Raw genomic sequence first — 19263 nt, forward strand, 5'->3', positions numbered from 1 at the left:
GATGATGATACTCCAGCTTTTGACCAACAAGTCTTTGATTAAGGGTAATTATGTAAGCCTAACCTCCTCCATTTCAAACCCTATCCTAACTCCTCTGTTTGTAGCTAGTAGTTTTACCCTTCTTTCTTTGATTACTTTAGAACCTTATGGTGCAAAATACAAGCATTCCCACATCTCTAGTTGCTCTTGTAGATAGATTGCGAGGCAGAAGACCTAGAAGGTAGACTAGATTCTTATATCCCTCCTCTTGCTAAGGTAAGGGCCATTAAACAACTGCTTATCCCTTATGTGTCAAGATGGTAGTCTGGATCATATTTCACTCCTTACGATGAAATAAGCAGCCTTTAACATCTTATTAATACAGTATGTAGATGTCTTTGGTTTCTGGTGAGAGTGGGGCTGAGACAGGGATGTGTGATGTCGCCGTGGTTGTTTAACTTGTATGTTGATGGAGTGGTGAGAGAGGTGAATGCTTGAGTCCTTGGACGAGGATTAAAACTGGTAGACGAGAATGACCATGAATGGGAGGTAAATCAGTTGTTGTTTGCGGATGATACTGTACTGGTTGCAGACACGGAAGAGAAGCTTGGCCGATTAGTGACAGAATTTGGAAGGGGGTGTGAGAGAAGGAAGTTGAGAGTTAATGTGGGTAAGAGTAAGATTATGAGATGTACGAGAAGGGAGGGTGGTGCGAGGTTGAATGACATGTTGAATGGAGAGTTTCTTGAGGAGGTGGATCAATTTAAGTACTTGGGGTCTGTTGTTGCAGCAAATGGTGGAGTGGAAGCAGATGTACGTCAGAGAGTGAGTGAAGGATGCAAAGCGTTGGGGGCAGTTAAGGGAGTAGTAAAAAATAGAGGGTTGGGCATGAATATAAAGAGAGTTCTGTTTGAGAAAGTGATTGTACCAACTGTAATGTATGGATCAGAGTTGTGGGGAATGAAAGTGACGGAGAGACAGAAATTGAATGTGTTTGAGATGAAATGTCTAAGGAGTATGGCTGGCGTATCTCGAGTAGATAGGGTTAGGAACGAAGTAGTGAAGGTGAGAACGGTTGTAAGAAATGACTTAGGGTGGATATGAATGTGTTGAGGTGGTTTGGCCATGTTGAGAGAATGGAAAATGGCTGTCTGCTAAAGAAGGTGATGAATGCAAGAGTTGATGGGAGAAGTACAAGAGGAAAGCCAAGGTTTGGGTGGATGGATGGAGTGAAGGAAGCTCTGGGTGGTAGGAGGATAGATGTGAGAGAGGCAAGAGAAAAAGGAATGAATGGCGAGCGATTGTGACGCAGTTCCGGTAGGCTCTGCTGCTTCCTCCTGTGCCTTGGAAGACCGCGGAGGTAGCAGCAGTAGGGGATTCAGCATTATGAAGCTTCATCTGTGGTGGATAACGGGGGAGGGTGGGCTGTGGCACCCCTAGCAGTACCAGCCAAACTCGGTTGAGTCCCTTGTCAGGCTGGGAGGAACGTAGAGAGGAGAGGTCCCCTTTTCTGTTTCATTTGTTTGATGTCGGCTAACCCCCAAAATTGGGGGAAGTGCCTTGGTATATGTATGTAGATGTCATGACAAACCATACGATTCCCTTAGACCAAAATGCTCTGCTTTTGAATTGATTTGTTTAAGATTTCATAGAATTGCCAAGTTACACCATGTTTAAATGGTTGTGCACGTCATTCACTAGCAAGCTCTGCTATTAGCTCTTCATAGATTTTTGCCTTACAAGGTAAATGTAGGGATTAGTACCTCAGTTGCTGAAATGAGCATCAGTTCCCATGTAAGGTAAATGAATAGTCAAACACAATTTAGTAAGATCTCAAACAATAGTTTTCAATATTAATCTTACCCGATAATCATGTAGCTGTCAACTCCGTTGCCCGACAGAAATCTACGGACGGGATACGCCAGCGATCGCTATACAAGAGGGGGGTGTACTCACCAGCGCCATCTGTGGTCAGGTACTGCAGTACTTCTTGTCAACACCACCTCAATTTTTCCTCTGTCGTGCCGCCGGCAAGACCTACATGGATACGCTGTTGATTTTGGAGTCTTTGTTCACGGTTTTGGTGAAGTATTGCTCTGAAATTTAGCCTTCGCTATACAGGAAGCTTTTCCCTTAGCTTAGATAGCTTTTGGATTGATTTTGATTAATGGTATAACGATCTTTGCTTTATTTTGGAAACCCCCCTTGACTGTTCTCTAATTCAAGATGTCCGACCATTCTCAAGCTCCTAGACAAAGACGATGTAGTGTTAGGACTTGTAGTAGGCGTCTTCCGAAGGCCTCGGTTGATCCTCACACCGTTTGTTCCGACTGTAGGGGAAAATCCTGTCAGTTGGAAGATCGATGTGAGGAATGTGCCGGGCTTTCGGAATTCGATTTTAATGAATTCCTCAAGTATACGGCTAAGTTAGAGAGGGAGAGAGTTAGGAGGAGTTCTTCTCGCTCTTTGGTTTATTCCTCCCCCCATGATCCTCAACCTTTTCCTTCCCCTGTAGTGGTGACCCCCGAACCTATTACTAGTGCTCAGCCTGATATGTCGGATGTGTTACGTGCCATTCAGGCTTTAGGTGATAAGGTGGAGTCTGTAGTGAGTGACCACAAATTTCTCTTGGCAGATGTCAAGGAACTTAAAGTGAAAAGTGCAGTGGGAAGTGGTAGTGCCAGTGCTGTGCCTAGTGTCAGTGTCAGTGTTGCGCATGAGGATACTTCTGTGCGTGCCAGTCGTCCTCCCAGTCCGGGACCTCTTGCAAGCTCCCAAGCCCAGGGGAGAAGCAATGTCGAAGGGCAAAAGGGTTCGGCAGGCCTTGATCGGCGCACAGTAGTATCCTCAGTGGTTGCGGGCGTATCTTATAGAGATCGTCACTTCCACTCTCAGACGATTGAGCCCTTAATTTCCTCGTCTGCGGAAGAAGTTTCCGGGAGGAAACGCTGGACCCAGGTCTCAAGGCCTCTTAAGCGTAAGGTCCAGACCGAGCGAGTCCAACGGCCCAGGTGTAGCCACTGGGCCAGTTCGGACTCGCCGCAGTCATCTGATGGCTGCACGCCTCCTAAGAGAGGTAAAGCGATGCCTCAACAGGCCTCTGCTCCAACTTCTGTTGATCCCAAGTTGGCTATGCTGCAGACTATGCAGTCGCAGCTTGCGGTGTTGATGCAGGAGTTTCAGGCAGAGAAGGTTAGCACACCTACTCCTGCGAGCGCTCCTCCACCTCTGCGCAGTCCACCCTGCCAGACGTATGATGTTGAGGTTCCTCCTGCCTCCATGCGTGAGCTGCCGCATTGGGAGTTGCCAGATACCAGCGCTGTGCAGCAACCTCCACTTTCCTTGAGGCAGGAGCCTCTTGCTATGCAGCAACCTCCTCAACCCTTGAGGCAGGAGCCTCATGCTTTGCAGCAACCTCCTCTACCCTTGAGGCAGGAGCCTCATGCGTTGCGACAACCTCCTCCATCCTCGAGGCAGCAACCTCTTGCGTTGCGGCAACCTCCACCATCCTTGAGGCAGCAACCTCAACTCTTGCGGCAGCCACCTCAACTCTTGAGGCAAGAACCTCAACTCTTGAGGCGAGAACCTCAACTCTCGAGGCAAGAACCTCAACTCTTGAGGCAAGAACCTCAACTCTTGAGGCAAGAACCTCAACTCTTGAGGCAAGAACACCAACTCTTGAGGCAAGAGCCTCTCTCTGCGCAGCCACCTCCTCAACCCTTGAGGCAGGCGCAACTCTTGAGGCAGGAACCTCATGCTATGAGGCAGCCACCTCAACGCATGCAGCAACCGCATTCTTCGCAGCATGAGCCTCTTCCCATTCAACATGAACCGCAGACTATGCAGCATGAGCCTCATGCCTTACAGCATTCGCTTCTCACCACGCTTGCTCCTCAGACCTCCGCAGAACCTCCTTCATCCCAGCCTCATGACTTTGTCATTGCCAGCCCTCATCCTCTTCAGCAGAGACTTGATGATGAATCCGCAAGTGCGCATGCACCCGTTCTTCAGGATTCAGCCATTCAGCATACCGCTTTATCGTTACCTCTCGCTTCTCAACCCTCAGGTGATGAGGTTTCTGAGGATGAAGCTGCTCACCTGGATGATCCTTCTTCTGATGTGGAGGAACCCAAGTCGTTGCCACCCTCCATAGACTTTCGTAAGGTCCTGACTCTGTTCAGAGAGTTATACCCTGAACACTTTGTTTCTGCTACCCCTCGTTCTCCTCCATCCGAGTTTTCTCTAGGCATGCAGCCTATTAAGTCTGCCTACACTAAGCTTGTCTTCGCTAGATCATCAAAGAGAGCTTTGAGAATTTTAGGGGATTGGTTGCAGTCCAAGCAGCAACTGGGAAGGACGTCTTTTATGTTTCCTCCTCCTAAGCTGACTTCTAAGTCGGGCGTCTGGTATGCCACGGGAGAGGAACCAGGCTTGGGGATCCCTGCCTCTGCCCAGGCTGACTTCTCAAGTTTGGTTGACTCTCCCCGTAGGTCGGCTATGAGACGCTCTAAGGTCTGCTGGACCTTTTCTGATCTGGACCACTTCTTGAAGGGAGTCTTTCGCGCCTTTGAAATTTTTAATTTCCTCGACTGGTGCCTGGGGGCCTTGAGCAAGAAGACTGCCCCTTCTGACAAAGACTCGGCCATGCTGATCATGTCCTGTATGGACAAAGCAATTCGCGATGGTTCTGGCGAACTTGCTTCTATTTTTGTCTCGGGAGTCCTCAAGAAAAGGGAACAACTTTGCTCCTTCCTTTCTACTGGTATCACCTCTTGCCAGAGGTCACAGTTACTGTTTGCTCCTCTCTCCAAGTTCCTGTTTCCTGAGGATCTAATCAAAGAGATGGCTGCGGCTCTTATACAGAAGGATACGCATGACCTCGTGGCCTCTTCAGCACGTAAGGCTAAGATTGTACCTTCAGTACCGAGAACTTACCGCACCCCAGTGGCTGATACACCTGCTACCAGATTTATTCCGCCCTTTCGTGGCAGAGCCCCCAGCCGAGGAAGTACCCGCCCAGACGGTCACAGGGGCAGGTCCAAGAAAGGTGCCAAGTCCACGAAAAGCAAGCATTGACTCTCCTCTCCAGACAGCTGTAGGAGCCAGACTCAAGACCTTCTGGCAAGCCTGGGAAAGAAGAGGTGCAGACGCTCAGTCTGTCAAGTGGCTAAGGGAGGGTTACAGAATTCCGTTCTGCCGCAATCCCCCTCTGACCACTTCTCCCATCAACCTCTCTCCCAACTACAAGGAAAAGGACAAGAGGCTAGCGTTACATCAAGAGGTGTCGCTCCTGTTACAGAAGGAGGCAGTGGTGATAGTCCGGGATCATCAATCCCCGGGCTTTTACAACCGTCTCTTCCTGGTGGCCAAGAAGACAGGAGGTTGGAGACCGGTGCTGGACGTCAGTCCGCTCAATGCTTATGTCACCAAGCAGACGTTCACTATGGAGACGACGAAGTCGGTCCTAGCAGCGGTCAGGCAGGAGGACTGGATGGTCTCGTTGGATCTGAAAGACGCCTACTTTCACGTTCCCATCCATCCAGACTCCCAACCTTTTCTGAAATTCGTCTTTGGAGAGGTTGTGTACCAATTCCAAGCCCTGTGTTTTGGCCTAAGCATGGCACCTCTGGTGTTTACGCGACTGATGAGGAATATTGCGAAATTCCTTCACTTGGCGGACATCAGAGCCTCCCTTTATTTAGACGACTGGCTTTTAAGAGCCCCCACAAGTCGTCGCTGTCTGGAGAGTCTCAGATGGACTTTGGATTTGACCAAGGAACTGGGTCTATTGGTCAATTTAGAGAAGTCCCAGCTTGTTCCTTCCCAAACCATCGTTTACCTGGGAATGGAGATTCAGAGTCAAGCTTTTCGGGCTTTTCCGTCGGCCCCAAGAATCAACCAAACCCTTTAGTGCATCCTGAGCATGCTGAAGAAGAACAGATGCTCGGTGAGACAGTGGATGAGTCTAACAGGGACTCTGTCATCGTTAGCCCTGTTCACCGAGTTAGGGAGACTCCACCTCCGCCCCCTTCAGTACCATCTTGCAGCTCACTGGGACAAGGATATGACGCTCGAGGCGGTCTCTATTCCTGTTACCAAAGAGATGAGGACTACTCTAATGTGGTGGAAGAGCAACATCCTTCTCAAGGAGGGTCTCTCTTTAGCTGTTCAGACCCCCGATCTTCATCTCTACTCGGACGCATCAGACTCGGGCTGGGGCGCGACCTTGGACGGACAGGAATGCTCGGGGACATGGAACAAGGAACAGGAAACGCTTCACATCAATTGCAAGGAGTTGTTGGCAGTACATCTGGCCTTAATGAACTTCAAGTCCCTCCTGCTAAACAAGGTGGTGGAGGTGAACTCCGACAACACCACAGCCTTGGCGTACATCTCCAAGCAGGGAGGGACTCATTCGAGGAAGCTGTTCGAGATAGCAAGGGACCTCCTCATTTGGTCAAGAAGTCGAAAGCTCACGCTGGTAACGAGGTTCATTCAGGGCAATATGAATGTCTCGGCAGATCGCCTCAGCAGGAAGGTTCAAGTCATCCCCACAGAATGGACCCTTCACAAGAACGTGTGCAGCAGGCTTTGGGCCTTGTGGGGTCAGCCAACGATAGATCTGTTCGCTACCTCGATGACCAAGAGGCTCCCATTGTACTGTTCCCCGATCCCAGACCCGGCAGCAGTTCACGTGGATGCTTTTCTGCTGGATTGGTCCCACCTCGATCTGTATGCATTCCCGCCGTTCAAGATCATCAACAGAGTTCTTCAGAAGTTCGTCTCTCACGAAGGGACATGGCTGACGTTGGTTGCTCCCCTTTGGCCTGCAAGAGAATGGTTCACAGAGGTACTGCAATGGCTGGTCGACGTTCCCAGGACTCTCCCTCTAAGAGTGGACCTTCTACGTCAACCTCACGTAAAGAAGGTACACCCAAGCCTCCACGCTCTTCGTCTGACTGCCTTCAGACTATCGAAAGACTCTAGAGCTAGAGGCTTTTCGAAGGAGGCAGCCAGAGCGATTGCCAGAGCAAGGAGGATATCCACTCGCAGAGTCTATCAATCCAAGTGGGAAGTCTTCCGAAGCTGGTGCAGAGCCAATGCAGTTTCCTCTACCAGTACCACTGTAACCCAAGTTGCTGACTTCCTGTTACATCTTAGGAATGTTAGATCTCTTTCGGCTCCTATGATCAAGGGGTACAGAAGTATGTTGGCAGCAGTTTTCCGCCACAGAGGCTTGGATCTTTCCTCCAACAAAGATCTGCAGGACATCCTTAGGTCTTTTGAGACCTCTAAAGAACGTCGCTTGTCCACTCCAGGCTGGAATCTAGACGTAGTCCTAAGGTTCCTTATGTCACCTAGATTTGAACCTCTCCAGTTAGCCTCTTTCAAAGACCTTACTCTCAAAACTCTTTTCCTCGTCTGCCTTGCAACAGCCAAAAGAGTTAGTGAGGTTCACGCCTTCAGCAGGAACATAGGATTCACATCTGAAACAGCTACATGTTCCTTACAGCTCGGTTTTTTGGCAAAAAATGAACTTCCTTCACGTCCTTGGCCTAGATCGTTCGAAATTCCTAGCCTTTCCAACATGGTGGGTAACGAACTAGAGAGAGTTCTTTGCCCTGTCAGAGCTCTAAAGTACTATCTTAAAAGGTCAAAGCCTATACGAGGACAATCAGAGGCCTTATGGTGTGCCATTAAGAAACCTTCGATGCCTATGTCCAAGAACGCAGTTTCTTATTACATAAGGCTTCTGATTAGAGAAGCTCATTCTCACATGAAGGAAGAAGACCTTGCTTTGCTGAAGGTAAGGACACACGAAGTGAGAGCTGTGGCTACTTCAGTGGCCTTCAAACAGAACCGTTCTCTGCAGAGTATTATGGATGCAACCTATTGGAGGAGCAAGTCAGTGTTTGCATCATTCTATCTCAAAGATGTCCAGTCTCTTTACGAGAACTGCTACACCCTGGGACCATTCGTAGCAGCGAGTGCAGTAGTAGGTGAGGGCTCAACCACTACATTCCCTTAATCCCATAACCTTTTTTAACCTTTCTCTTGAATGCTTTTATTGTTGTTTTGGGTTGTTACGGTGGGCTAAGAAGCCTTCCGCATCCTGGTTGATTTGGCGGGTGGTCAATTCTTTCTTGAGAAGCGCCTAGGTTAGAGGTTGTGTTGAGGTCCTTTAGTATGGGTTGCAGCCCTTTATACTTCAGCACCTTAGAGTTGTTCAGCCTCCTAAGAGGACCGCTGCGCTCAGTAAGGAAGGCGTACTTATTAAAGGCAGAGTAATGGTTCAAGTCGACTTCCTTACCAGGTACTTATAATTTCATTTGTTATTTTGAATAACTGATAAATATGAAATACGGGATACTTAGCTTCTTGATTAACATGTACACTGGTTTTCACCCACCCCCCTGGGTGTGAATCAGCTACATGATTATCGGGTAAGATTAATATTGAAAAATGTTATTTTCATTAGTAAAATAAATTTTTGAATATACTTACCCGATAATCATGATTTAATTGACCCACCCTTCCTCCCCATAGAGAACCAGTGGACCGAGGAAAAATTGAGGTGGTGTTGACAAGAAGTACTGCAGTACCTGACCACAGATGGCGCTGGTGAGTACACCCCCCTCTTGTATAGCGATCGCTGGCGTATCCCGTCCGTAGATTTCTGTCGGGCAACGGAGTTGACAGCTACATGATTATCGGGTAAGTATATTCAAAAATTTATTTTACTAATGAAAATAACATATTATAAAGAAAACACCACCCCTCCTTGTCATCTGTACCTTCAGAGGTACCTCCATTCTGTGAGGTTCTTGTCCTTCTTGGTTGGAGGCTATACATTTTTTCCACTGAAGGCCTTTCACAAGGTATGCAGAGGAGATGCCTGGATAATTAAAGTCTGCTATCTAGTAGAGAAGATGGGCCATATTCAATTTAAAAGAAGCACTTCTCCAGTTGATGCTTCTGAAGAGGACCTGACGTCTTATGCTTGAGTATCAGGATCTCTTCCTTAGCAGTGGCAACACTATTCTGAGGACACTTAAGGTCATATGCTTCAACCTTTAAGGTAGTTGAGGTATCAGCTCGATTTAGAGCTCACAATGTCGAATATCTAAGTTAGACTCGGAATAGCATTTGGTGAGCCAAACAACTTTCAGCTTCTTAAGGGATACAAGTCCTTCAATCCCTTTGTTCTTGGCAGTGCTGGCTTCTCTAGTACTTTTGTAGCCAGGCCAGTTCCATGTAATGTGATCAAATGGCTCTTTTGCTTTGGTTAAGCTACACTTCTGAGCACCATTTGTATTAGTCTGGATTTGTAAGAGTAGTTCTCCTCATTTTCCCTTTACGAGAGTAGGATGGTGGAATGGATAGCTATCATTTGGCCATCATGCTCCAAGTATTTATTTCCAGACTGCATCTCCCCATCGTGAAAGATAGATTCCTTCATCGACCAATTATCCAAGTACCAACCAAAATACTGGTCAGGCCTTATGTTTAAAAGAAGCAAGGTTTGTATACACATAGAAACAAATATACATGCAATGAATTTTAAAAATAATTTGTATTTTTCCTAATTATACAACTTTCAAACGTCAACTACCCCTCTCAGTCCTGAGCTGAAGGTCAAAAGTGAGGAGTCTTTGATAGGTTGGTGGACAGGGGTACTTGCCAGTGCTCACCACTGTCATTAACTACCTTGTTAGTGTTTTAAACATCCGCTCTGGCTCCGCTAGAGACACTTCCCTATTTTAAAGGACTGAGGTTTGTATAGTTAAGAAAAATACAAATTACTTTGTAATTTGCTATTTTATCATGATATTCATTATATAGTGCTATAATTTTAGGAGTGCTAATCTCAAAGTATAGTTTATTAAATCATCTTAAAAACAGCAAAGAGGGATGAAAGCTGAAAAATCTATGCATCAGAACTTGCTAGAGGTCAGAAAGTATATTATCATAATCTTGAAATGCAGGTGTAATACTAGTAATTTAAGTTAATATTGAAATGAGATCCTCTCATTTCAAACATATATATGATATTCCCAATTTTTCTCACTTCAGGCATACTACAACATTCTTGCTGGTGCATGTATGGTGATTGGTTTGAAGTTTGCTGGATCTGCAAATAGTGAAGCCTTTCAGATTCTGTGGAAATTTACACGAATGTTTACAAATTTCACCAAAAGGTATGTAATTTTGATCTGTCAACTGAGCCTTGTTAATGTGAAAAATATATTTTTACTTTAATTCTTTCATATGTTCAAATGTAACCCATTAGATCTGGTAAAGAGAGTCAATATTGGCCAAAACTTGAGGTTAATAAGGAAAAGTATGAGGCAGGTTTTAGCTGTACACTTTATTTACTTTTCATCTGAGTATAATAGGTATCAATTAAAGAATTTTTAACATTGCATTTGATGAGCACTCAGTCCCTAATTTTTTTTCTGTACCTTTGCATATATTGTCTTTTGATATATCACTACATCCAGCCTTGAGAAGAATCTAGTTTTTATTATTTCTATAAAAACTTCTCAACGTTTATATGGCTTCTTCTCTGGAAAGTGTTTTATTGATGTAACCCCTGTAACATTGACTGCTGTTGAAAACTCCACAAGTGTAAATGCAATATTCTCTTAAGTATTTGAGCCTTTTTTTAATATGAATTGTATACTATTGAACCAAAACTAACGTGCTCTTCTGAACATCTCAATAAAGGGGGAATTTCAGTGTGTATAACAGTATCTTCCTGTAGAGGCAGTCTGATCATCTCATTTAGTTATACCTCTCTCTAAAGCAGAGCGGTTTTCAATATTCCATCGAGTTATTCCAGAGTTAGCTTGAACTTTTGTCATCTTGAATAGATCATGAATTAAAAGCAATTCATATCATTATTGAATTCCTTTTAATGATCCACATATGCCTTTATTTACAGGAGCGTAGCAGAACTTGCTGGCAAATCTACAATTGAGACTTGTCTGAATGTTATCCTTTTAAGTCTCTCCATGGTGATGGCTGGAACAGGAGACCTCGACGTTTTACGTATCATTAGATACCTACGCTCAAGAATTGGCCCTACAAATTCAACTGTTGGGTATGATATGAATACATTCATACAAGAGTGTGGAAGGGAAATAAAAGTGTATCTTTTACAATGGTTGCAAGTGTTCTATATCTAAGTTTGTGTGTTATGAAATCAAAATCTATGTGCATAATTTTTTGTTACCAGATTAAATATATAATAAATCTGTGTTTGCAAGTAATATGTGCACCATGTTATAAATCTCTAATCAGACACACTTATATCACATTTACTTTATTTAGGTATTTATTTTATTCTTTCAGAACCTTTACTACCATGCAAGGCAAACAATCTATTGAGATGATATAGACCCAAAATTTATTCCTTTCCTCTTTCAGGTACGGATCCCACCTTGCCATCCACATGTCCCTTGGATTCTTATTCCTTGGGGGAGGGAGGTTTTCTCTAGGGACAAGCAACATGGCTATTGCTGCGCTATTAATTGCTTGCTTCCCAAAGTTCCCTACACACTCAAATGATAACCGTTATCACTTGCAGGTTAGTGGATAAACAAAGACATTTGATTTTTCTCATAGACTTGAAATTCATGAGTTAAGACATTCCAGGTGTGATATGAATAAATCACTGCCATTTAAAGTTGTTAATGCTAAAGGTTATTGACTATAATAATTTTCATATTCTTCCTGAAAATATAACTAGAGGGGTACTCAGTAGCAAGCATGCCTATGCCACGGCAGCTTATTTCTCAATGTTAGGGTTAATTCGGTCGACCTTTTGCTCGATCTTGACCTTTGACCTAGAACTTTCAAAATTGAATCGCTTCCACATCTTGACATAACAATTAATCCCTTAAAGTTTCACTGCTCTATGAATAAAATTGTGTCCGGGAAGTTGTTCACACACAAACAAACAGGCAAAGAGGGACAAAAACATAACCACCTCTCCAACTTTGTTGGCGGAGGTAACTATGACATGCATAATTTGTGTGGATGTCATTACTAGAAAATTCTCTTAACCCTTTTACCCCCAAAGAACGTACTGGTACGTTTCACAAAACTCATCCCTTTACCCCCATGGACGTACCGGTATGTCCTTGCAAAAAAATGCTATTTAAATTTTTTTTTGCATATTTTTGATAATTTTTTGAGAAACTTCAGGCATTTTCCAAGAGAATGAGACCAACCTGACTTCTCTATGATGAAAATTAAGGCTGTTAGAGCAATTAAAAAAAAATATACTGCAAAATGTTCTTGAAAAAAAATAACCCCATGGGGGTTAAGGGTTGGAAATTTCCAAAGAGCCTGGGGGTAAAAGGGTTAATTTCCCTTTACTGTACTCCCTTGAATCCATGTGTGTTACAAATTTGGTTTTTAAGAAATATCTTCAGTAGAATTACAATTTGGGTATGATTTTATCCTCAGTCTATCCGGGTAGATCTTTTTGGTTGGGACAACATATTATTTGCTGTTAAATTAGTATTTACCTTCCAGCATATGCCATTGCCAGTGACATTCATATTCAGAACTGAATAAAAGATTGATTAGATTTCCAAATTATGATTATACTACAATAGGTATATTTATTTCAGGCTCTTCGTCATCTGTATGTGTTAGCTGCTGAACCAAGGTTGCTAATACCAGTAGATGCTGATACTGGCCGACTTTGCCAAGTTCATGTTACCTTGAAGTAAGAGACACGCCAACATTAATCAGTGTATTACATACATAATCACAAGCAAAAGTTCTCTTAAAATAATTGTAAAAAAATACTATCTCTTATTCTTGTTTATTCTTTTCTAAGTGAACATAATTTTCAATCCCAGAAAGCAGTTGAAATTTAATGAGTTACTCATATGTATTGTGCGAGTAGAAAATCCTATTCAAATCAAATTTTAATGTCAGGACATCTATGGGTTAAATATGCATAACATTTTACACCCAATCTGTAATTGTTTCTGTGACTAAGGGTAATTCCACTCGCGGGTATGTAAATTATTCGTACATAAGTTATCACCTATTATTTTTTATGAATCTCCCCAGATGTTCCTATTATATCTCTTTGGAAGCTTGTTTTTATCAACCTTTACCACCAAAGTTAAAAGGTTTCTTGTTTTCTCTCCTTTCAATACACTTTTTACCTCTAGTAAAGTAATGAGACAATCTATTTGTCAATATTAGTAACCATCTACATTTCAATTTGTGTTGCCTTCAGCTTGTTTACAGCCCCTAACTCCAGATTATTCAGATTCAGGTTTTTTTAGTGTGTTAGATGTCTTTTTTTGGATTTGTTAGTAGCTACAGCATAATTTGTTCAAGGGAATTGTTTCTTGGCACTCATGATCCATCTTCTCAGATGAGTTTCCTTAGTCATCTCAGGCTTGATGCTGTATTGCATTGGCTGTGTATCAATTCATTCAATTTTTTGTAATGGAGTTGTTGTAAAACTATACAGCACTCTTAAGTACTATTATTGTTGTTATCATACCCATCTGCAATGCATTGTGTGGTCAGGATGAGTAACAATGTAAAAGTATTGGTTGGCCTTAGAGAGAATATCTTAGTCATAAATGCAATTAACTTTCAAGTCATCAGTACACTGTACATCATGAAGTCCTGCCTTTCAAGATTTATACGTAAGTTTTCAAATATTTGTTAGTTCATCCATGAATTCTTGAGCGTAAAGTTCAAGTTTGAATAAACTTTATGTAAAATATTTTCCATTTTCTCAGATTTAAAGACACTGATCAATATAAAGACCAGCTGTACGAGGCTATGGCACCCCTGATGCTGCCTGAACTTTCTAAACTGGCAGAAGTAATAATGGAAGGAAATAATGCAAGCAATAGATATTGGACTGTCAGGTAGGTCAATGTACTGAGTTTTTTCATTTGCCATCTTTTAGAGGTGGTTCTCAAACTGCTCTAGAATTTAACTTAACTTTTTTTTTTTTCATTAGACACTGGCAAAAAGGAGTCCATTGGGCCATCCTCTCATTCAAATGTGCTGCATTTTTGAAGAACAACTAATTACTTCAAATCTATATGTATATGTGCATAACAGAGTTTTCCTTAAAACTAATGCTACTCAATTTATGAGTGGTAGGGAGAAGACAGATACAAAAGCCTTTGATTTTATAGTGCAGAATTTTTCTCGGGATGCAAGTGTTGAATTTTTTTTGTAGCCTACACAATAACCAGGTCCTCGAGGCCATGTTTCACATCTTTTGGTGTGAATAAAGTTAACTGTCTTAGCTGCAAATTGTGAAAAACAAAAAATTCCTGCTCCATTTATATAGATGTCCCATTTATTAATGTACCAAAATAAGGAAAATAAGATTACTCCATACCAAGCGGTTATACTTTGACCTTTATGGGGGTGATAATGATATTGATCTGGGGTGAATTGACTACTCTTATCATTGCTGCACGGAAACCAATAGTATTTTTCATGGTAAATATATTTGTCTCAATAAGATTTAATATTTTTTCCAAAATATATATTTACATTCTTCTTTTCATTATTTTTTTTTCAATCTAGAAATTTGGTTAATTTCTCTTATTTTGTGGAACTAAATAGTGACATTATGTTAACCGCATGTACAATCTATTATGCCCCTAGATAAAAGTTATTTTCATTATAACGAATCTCCCCTGATGTTCATATTGCTTCTAATCAAGGGATTTTGACGAAGGAAAAATCTATTTTTGGGCGAGAGACCTGTGCCGCCCAGTGAAATGCTCCTAAAGCACCATTTCAAAGGAATATAACTGCTAATATTACCAGAGAAAAAATGTATAGGAATGCTAGGTTGAACTAGCTCGCTCACCTAATGGTGTCGGTATAGACTGGGGCGAAATACCAGAGGTCTCGTACCATTTAGACTTCTCCTCTTCGAAATCCCTCAATAGTGAGGTGCAGTTCAACCTCCCCTGCCTCGCAGACCAGTACTACTAACTCTACCCACGCTTGCCCATCACTCCTTTCTAGCACCTAATACGTATAAGTCCAACGTGTTTTTTCTCGTGTTTACCATTGGATTTATCATCAACTTTCTCTCGATGGCCGATTCCCAAGATACCCCATCGAAGTTAAGTACTTTATCCATGAGTTTTAGCGAGATTGGGCAGTGTAACCTTTGTTTTTATTATTGAGAAGTGTTTATATATGAGCGGCGTCACCGTTCTTACTTTCGTCTCTGCCCTTTTTCTCGTTAGTTCGTCCGTCATTAATATTCGTTCGAACTTTTAGGAGTTTTTTCCTTATATTTATATAGTACACCGACTTTATGCTTTCATATAGCATTTATTTTATGTTATCCTATGATATCGGTGTTAGCGTTTCATCAGGAGTAGGTTATGTTGGTATGCCTGCATTCGTGCATGTTGGTGGATAGCGTCACCATTGAGATTGTTTCGCTAGTTCTAGGAGCGTTAAAGACGACCATCTCACTTATTATTATTAAACCTTTTAGTTTTATTACGCTCCACCTAGTTTTACATTTGGTTCGAGTGGGACTCTCGCGTATTTTGTTGTTTTTACTATTCGATCTACCGCTTCAGTAACTAGGTTGGTACCCCTGCTTTGGGCGGCGCAGGGATTGAGCCCAGAAAAAGCTGTGTCGATGTCTACCCTAAAATAAAATGTTTGTTGTGCTCTTCCCCCTCAAAAATGCTTTTCCCTCTGGGAACCACCACGCCATTTGGCGGCTGATGGCATCTAACTTCGTTGAGGACAGAGCCATTTGTCTCTTACTTTTCATTTCATCTCGTTACTGGTGTTTAGTAAAATATCCTTATTTCGCCCTGCAAAATAAGTTTATTTTGAACTAATAAATCACAATGGGTTTAAAATTTGTTTTGGCTTCCTGTAATGTAAACGTATGGCGACTGCAGTGTTTTGTTTATGTGTATAGAGGAATGTTGTTCGTTCACATTCCCTCTTCCTTTGAAGTCGTGTTAGCTGTTAGTAAACTGCTTTAATTAGAAATTAGGAAAGTACAATCTTTGTGGGTGGTGTGATAAATTGTATGATTCTCTTTGACAAATCATTTTATTTTGAGTTAATCTGTTAAGATTGGTTAAATCTGTTTGATTGCTTTATGCTCAGAGGGCTGTATGAGTCGTTCACTTGCAAGCTTGCCCACTAGCTCATCACAAAATTTTTCTCTTACAAGGTAAATGTAAGAATTAGAACCAATTTACATTATCAAGCCTATTATTTAAATACACATTAGTTCCTGTACATAAATGTAAAACATGCAAATAATTTGCATAAGGGTACGTAGTTCGTTTTGGATAAAAATATAAATTGTTATCCAAATTCTAAATGAAGCTGATAACTCTGTTTCTGTTTGATGTTGAAGCATTTTCTTACCCAAGACAGATTCTTGGCAATCTAGTCCTGAATTACGATGTATTGTCTGACTTTGTCTACCTTAGCAAAGAAATTATTGAGAAATATCCTGATGAATTATTTAGGTTTTTTTGGAGTTTGTAGTATTAAGGGATTTTGACGAAGGAAAAATCTATTTCTGGGGAGAGACCTGTGGCGCCGAGTGAAAAGAGTCCTTCTTATATATCTTTTCTGATAAAACCTTCCAATTATACCAGAGAAAGATAAAGGCATGGAATGCTGAGGTTACTACCCTCGCGCGAGCCCCTTTTGGGTGTCGTGTATAAAGCAAAGGCGCGTGAAAATCACTATTCACAGGTTGTCTTCCATTTAGTTAATTCCTTCGTCAAAGGGATGGGCCGATACAAAGGTCCTAGCCAACCACCAGCGCCACACCACCACGCCACGACGCGAGCGCCATCTGAACAACATCCTTCTTTTGGAATCTTAAGTGTTGAATTTGTTTGTGGTGCTCTCGGTCTTTTTTTGTCAATCGCGGATTTATTTTGTCATGTCCGAAGCTCCATCTTCACACATTCCAATGTTAAGTACCATAGTTTGTTTTGACAAGTTTTTATTGTACCGAGCTTTTGTTTTATATCCAGTATAGTCTGTTTTAATATTCCCGTCTGGCCTTTCATGGCGGCCATTGTTTGTTCACTTGTTTGGGAATTCATCTTTGTCTGCCCGTTTAGTACTCTGTCACTTAGGTTCTTGGTTAAGTCCCTGGCCTTATGCCTTTAGAACCGTTATTATTTTTTTTTTTTGTGTATTTATGCTCATGGTACTTTTTGCTAGCAAGTCCAGCCTACGAACGAGATAGCGATCTAGCTTTGTATTTGTTTAGTATCCGCCCCACCGAGGCGTTCGTCACTCGACTGAGCTATTTATTTTAAGTTTTAGCAGATGTTATTCTTCGATCGTAGTGTTATATGGATGTACATTTTTATTTTATACGTTTATAATAGTGTTGTGTGATTTTTAGTCCTGTTTTTGTGTCCAAGAGAGCGAGAGATTGGGGTCCCCGTTTTCTGTTCGCAGTCACGAGTTACCCCTTTCTCTCGTTTTCTTTCTTAGCTCCGGTGGTTGAGCGGATTTCCCGTTTTCCGTTTTGTGCGTTCAACGGGTTCTCCCTCCCTCACCTCTCCCCCTCTGGGTGGATGATAACTTACGAGTTATTTATTTTTCGTGACTTTTCAATTGTTAGCGTTATTTTGGTCCGTGTTTCGTCCTCTCCCCGTTACGGCTCGGGAGTAGTTTATGAACGTTTGCCACTCCGCCTTGAGTTCTACTCCGGCTTGAGGGATTCTCAATGACTTTCGTTCTATTGTTATATTTATATATTGTTTACTGCATGGGACGGGCTTCATATTGGTTAGATACGACCCTCCGGTGGCCCTTACTGTGGTCTCAGGCCACGGCCATATCCACAATAGCCATTGTTATTACAATTGTGTTTTTATTCACAATAATTATTCAGGACCTTTCTTCTCCCTCCGGCCTCACCGGAGATTGTAAATACGCTTTGCTATGATCTAAGCCTTAGCCTTTAGCTGCGGCTTGGCTTTTATATCTTCACAATTGAATTATTAGCCACAATTGAATTATTCAGGGTATCTCATTATCCTCCAGCGTCACCGGAGGTCGCCCATACACTTCACACTTATATTTGCCTTGCCTTTGGCTAAGGCAGCATTATTCAGGACATCTCATTACGCTCCGGCTTCACCGGAGGTCGCCCATACACTTGACAAAAAAAAAAAAAAAAAAAAAAATCTTATATTTGCCTTGCCTTTAGCTAAGGCTGGTGTTTATATTTATTTTAAGGGCATGTCACTGCTTCCCCGACCCTCGGAGGTCGGCAGATTGCTTTAAGTTATTTATCCTTATGTCGTTAACAGACATTAGGTAAATTACATAAAATATCATTAGATGGAGGCTAGCTACCTAATTGAGGTCAGGTCCAGATGATTAATTTTTATTGTTTTTGATCCCTTGGTAATATTAAAACAGTAATTCAGGTTAATATGAAATATATTTTAGATTCACACTGCATGGTATCTGATCTTCAAGTAAAATCATTTATTTTTTTCTGACTTATGAAAGTAAAGAACTCGGTTGAGTCCCTTGTTAGGCTGGGAGGAACGTAGAGAGTAGAGGTCCCCTTTTTTGTTTTTGTTTCATTTGTTGATGTCGGCTACCCCCCAAAATTGGGGGAAGTGCCTTGGTATATGTATGTATGAAAGTAAAGTTAAATGGTTATTAAAAATTTCTATGGTGGTCATGATCAGCATTCTCTTTGTCTAGTGCCAGGGACAAAAGATCAGTTTAGCTAAGTACTCTACAGTAATAATTTTTGCCATATCCAGTTAAATATATCTACGAAGAGTGAGGCTACTACAAGATTGTTCTGATGCACATGTATAATTGTTTTGAGTCTTGATGTTTTTAGTCATTGTAGAGCTCAACAAGAAAGTATTTTTGTCTTGAAAGGGAAAGGTTGTACTTAATCTTAACTTTTTTTGTTAATTATATTTTCAGGTTCTTAGCAAGTGACAGCACTTGGCCAGTTTTAGAGACCCTCTTGCATTCAGGGGAAGGGTTTTCTGTCAAATTAAAAGATGGACGGTATCCCTATGGCGATGCACCGTCTGGTTTTCAAGTTCAATTGGCACATCTCTTAACTCAGGATAAATCAGCTCGCTGGACTATCAAGGTAGTGTCAATTTCAAGATGATTATTACTTTTTTATACTGTATCCACAAATGAATGCTTAATCATTCTAATTTTTTTGCCTGATTTAAAAAGTTATGTAATGTTTTAAAACGAAATCTGTGTATA

The 19263-nt window shown here is 42.0% G+C and overlaps 1 protein-coding gene across 2 annotated transcripts in view; it reads left to right on the forward strand.

Moving 5' to 3' along the window:
* Positions 1-19263, forward strand: part of shtd (shattered) — a 59571-nt gene that overhangs the window by 30376 nt on the left and 9932 nt on the right. For both annotated transcript variants that reach the window (XM_068374971.1, XM_068374972.1), the window contains 6 exons: positions 10054-10178; positions 10925-11083; positions 11410-11569; positions 12621-12718; positions 13761-13892; positions 18964-19138. In XM_068374971.1, the coding sequence (XP_068231072.1) occupies positions 10054-10178; positions 10925-11083; positions 11410-11569; positions 12621-12718; positions 13761-13892; positions 18964-19138 (849 nt within the window). The remainder of the gene's footprint in view (positions 1-10053; positions 10179-10924; positions 11084-11409; positions 11570-12620; positions 12719-13760; positions 13893-18963; positions 19139-19263) is intronic.

Source organism: Palaemon carinicauda, chromosome 6 (assembly GCF_036898095.1).
Source record: "Palaemon carinicauda isolate YSFRI2023 chromosome 6, ASM3689809v2, whole genome shotgun sequence".
Taxonomy (NCBI): Eukaryota; Metazoa; Arthropoda; class Malacostraca; order Decapoda; family Palaemonidae; genus Palaemon; species Palaemon carinicauda.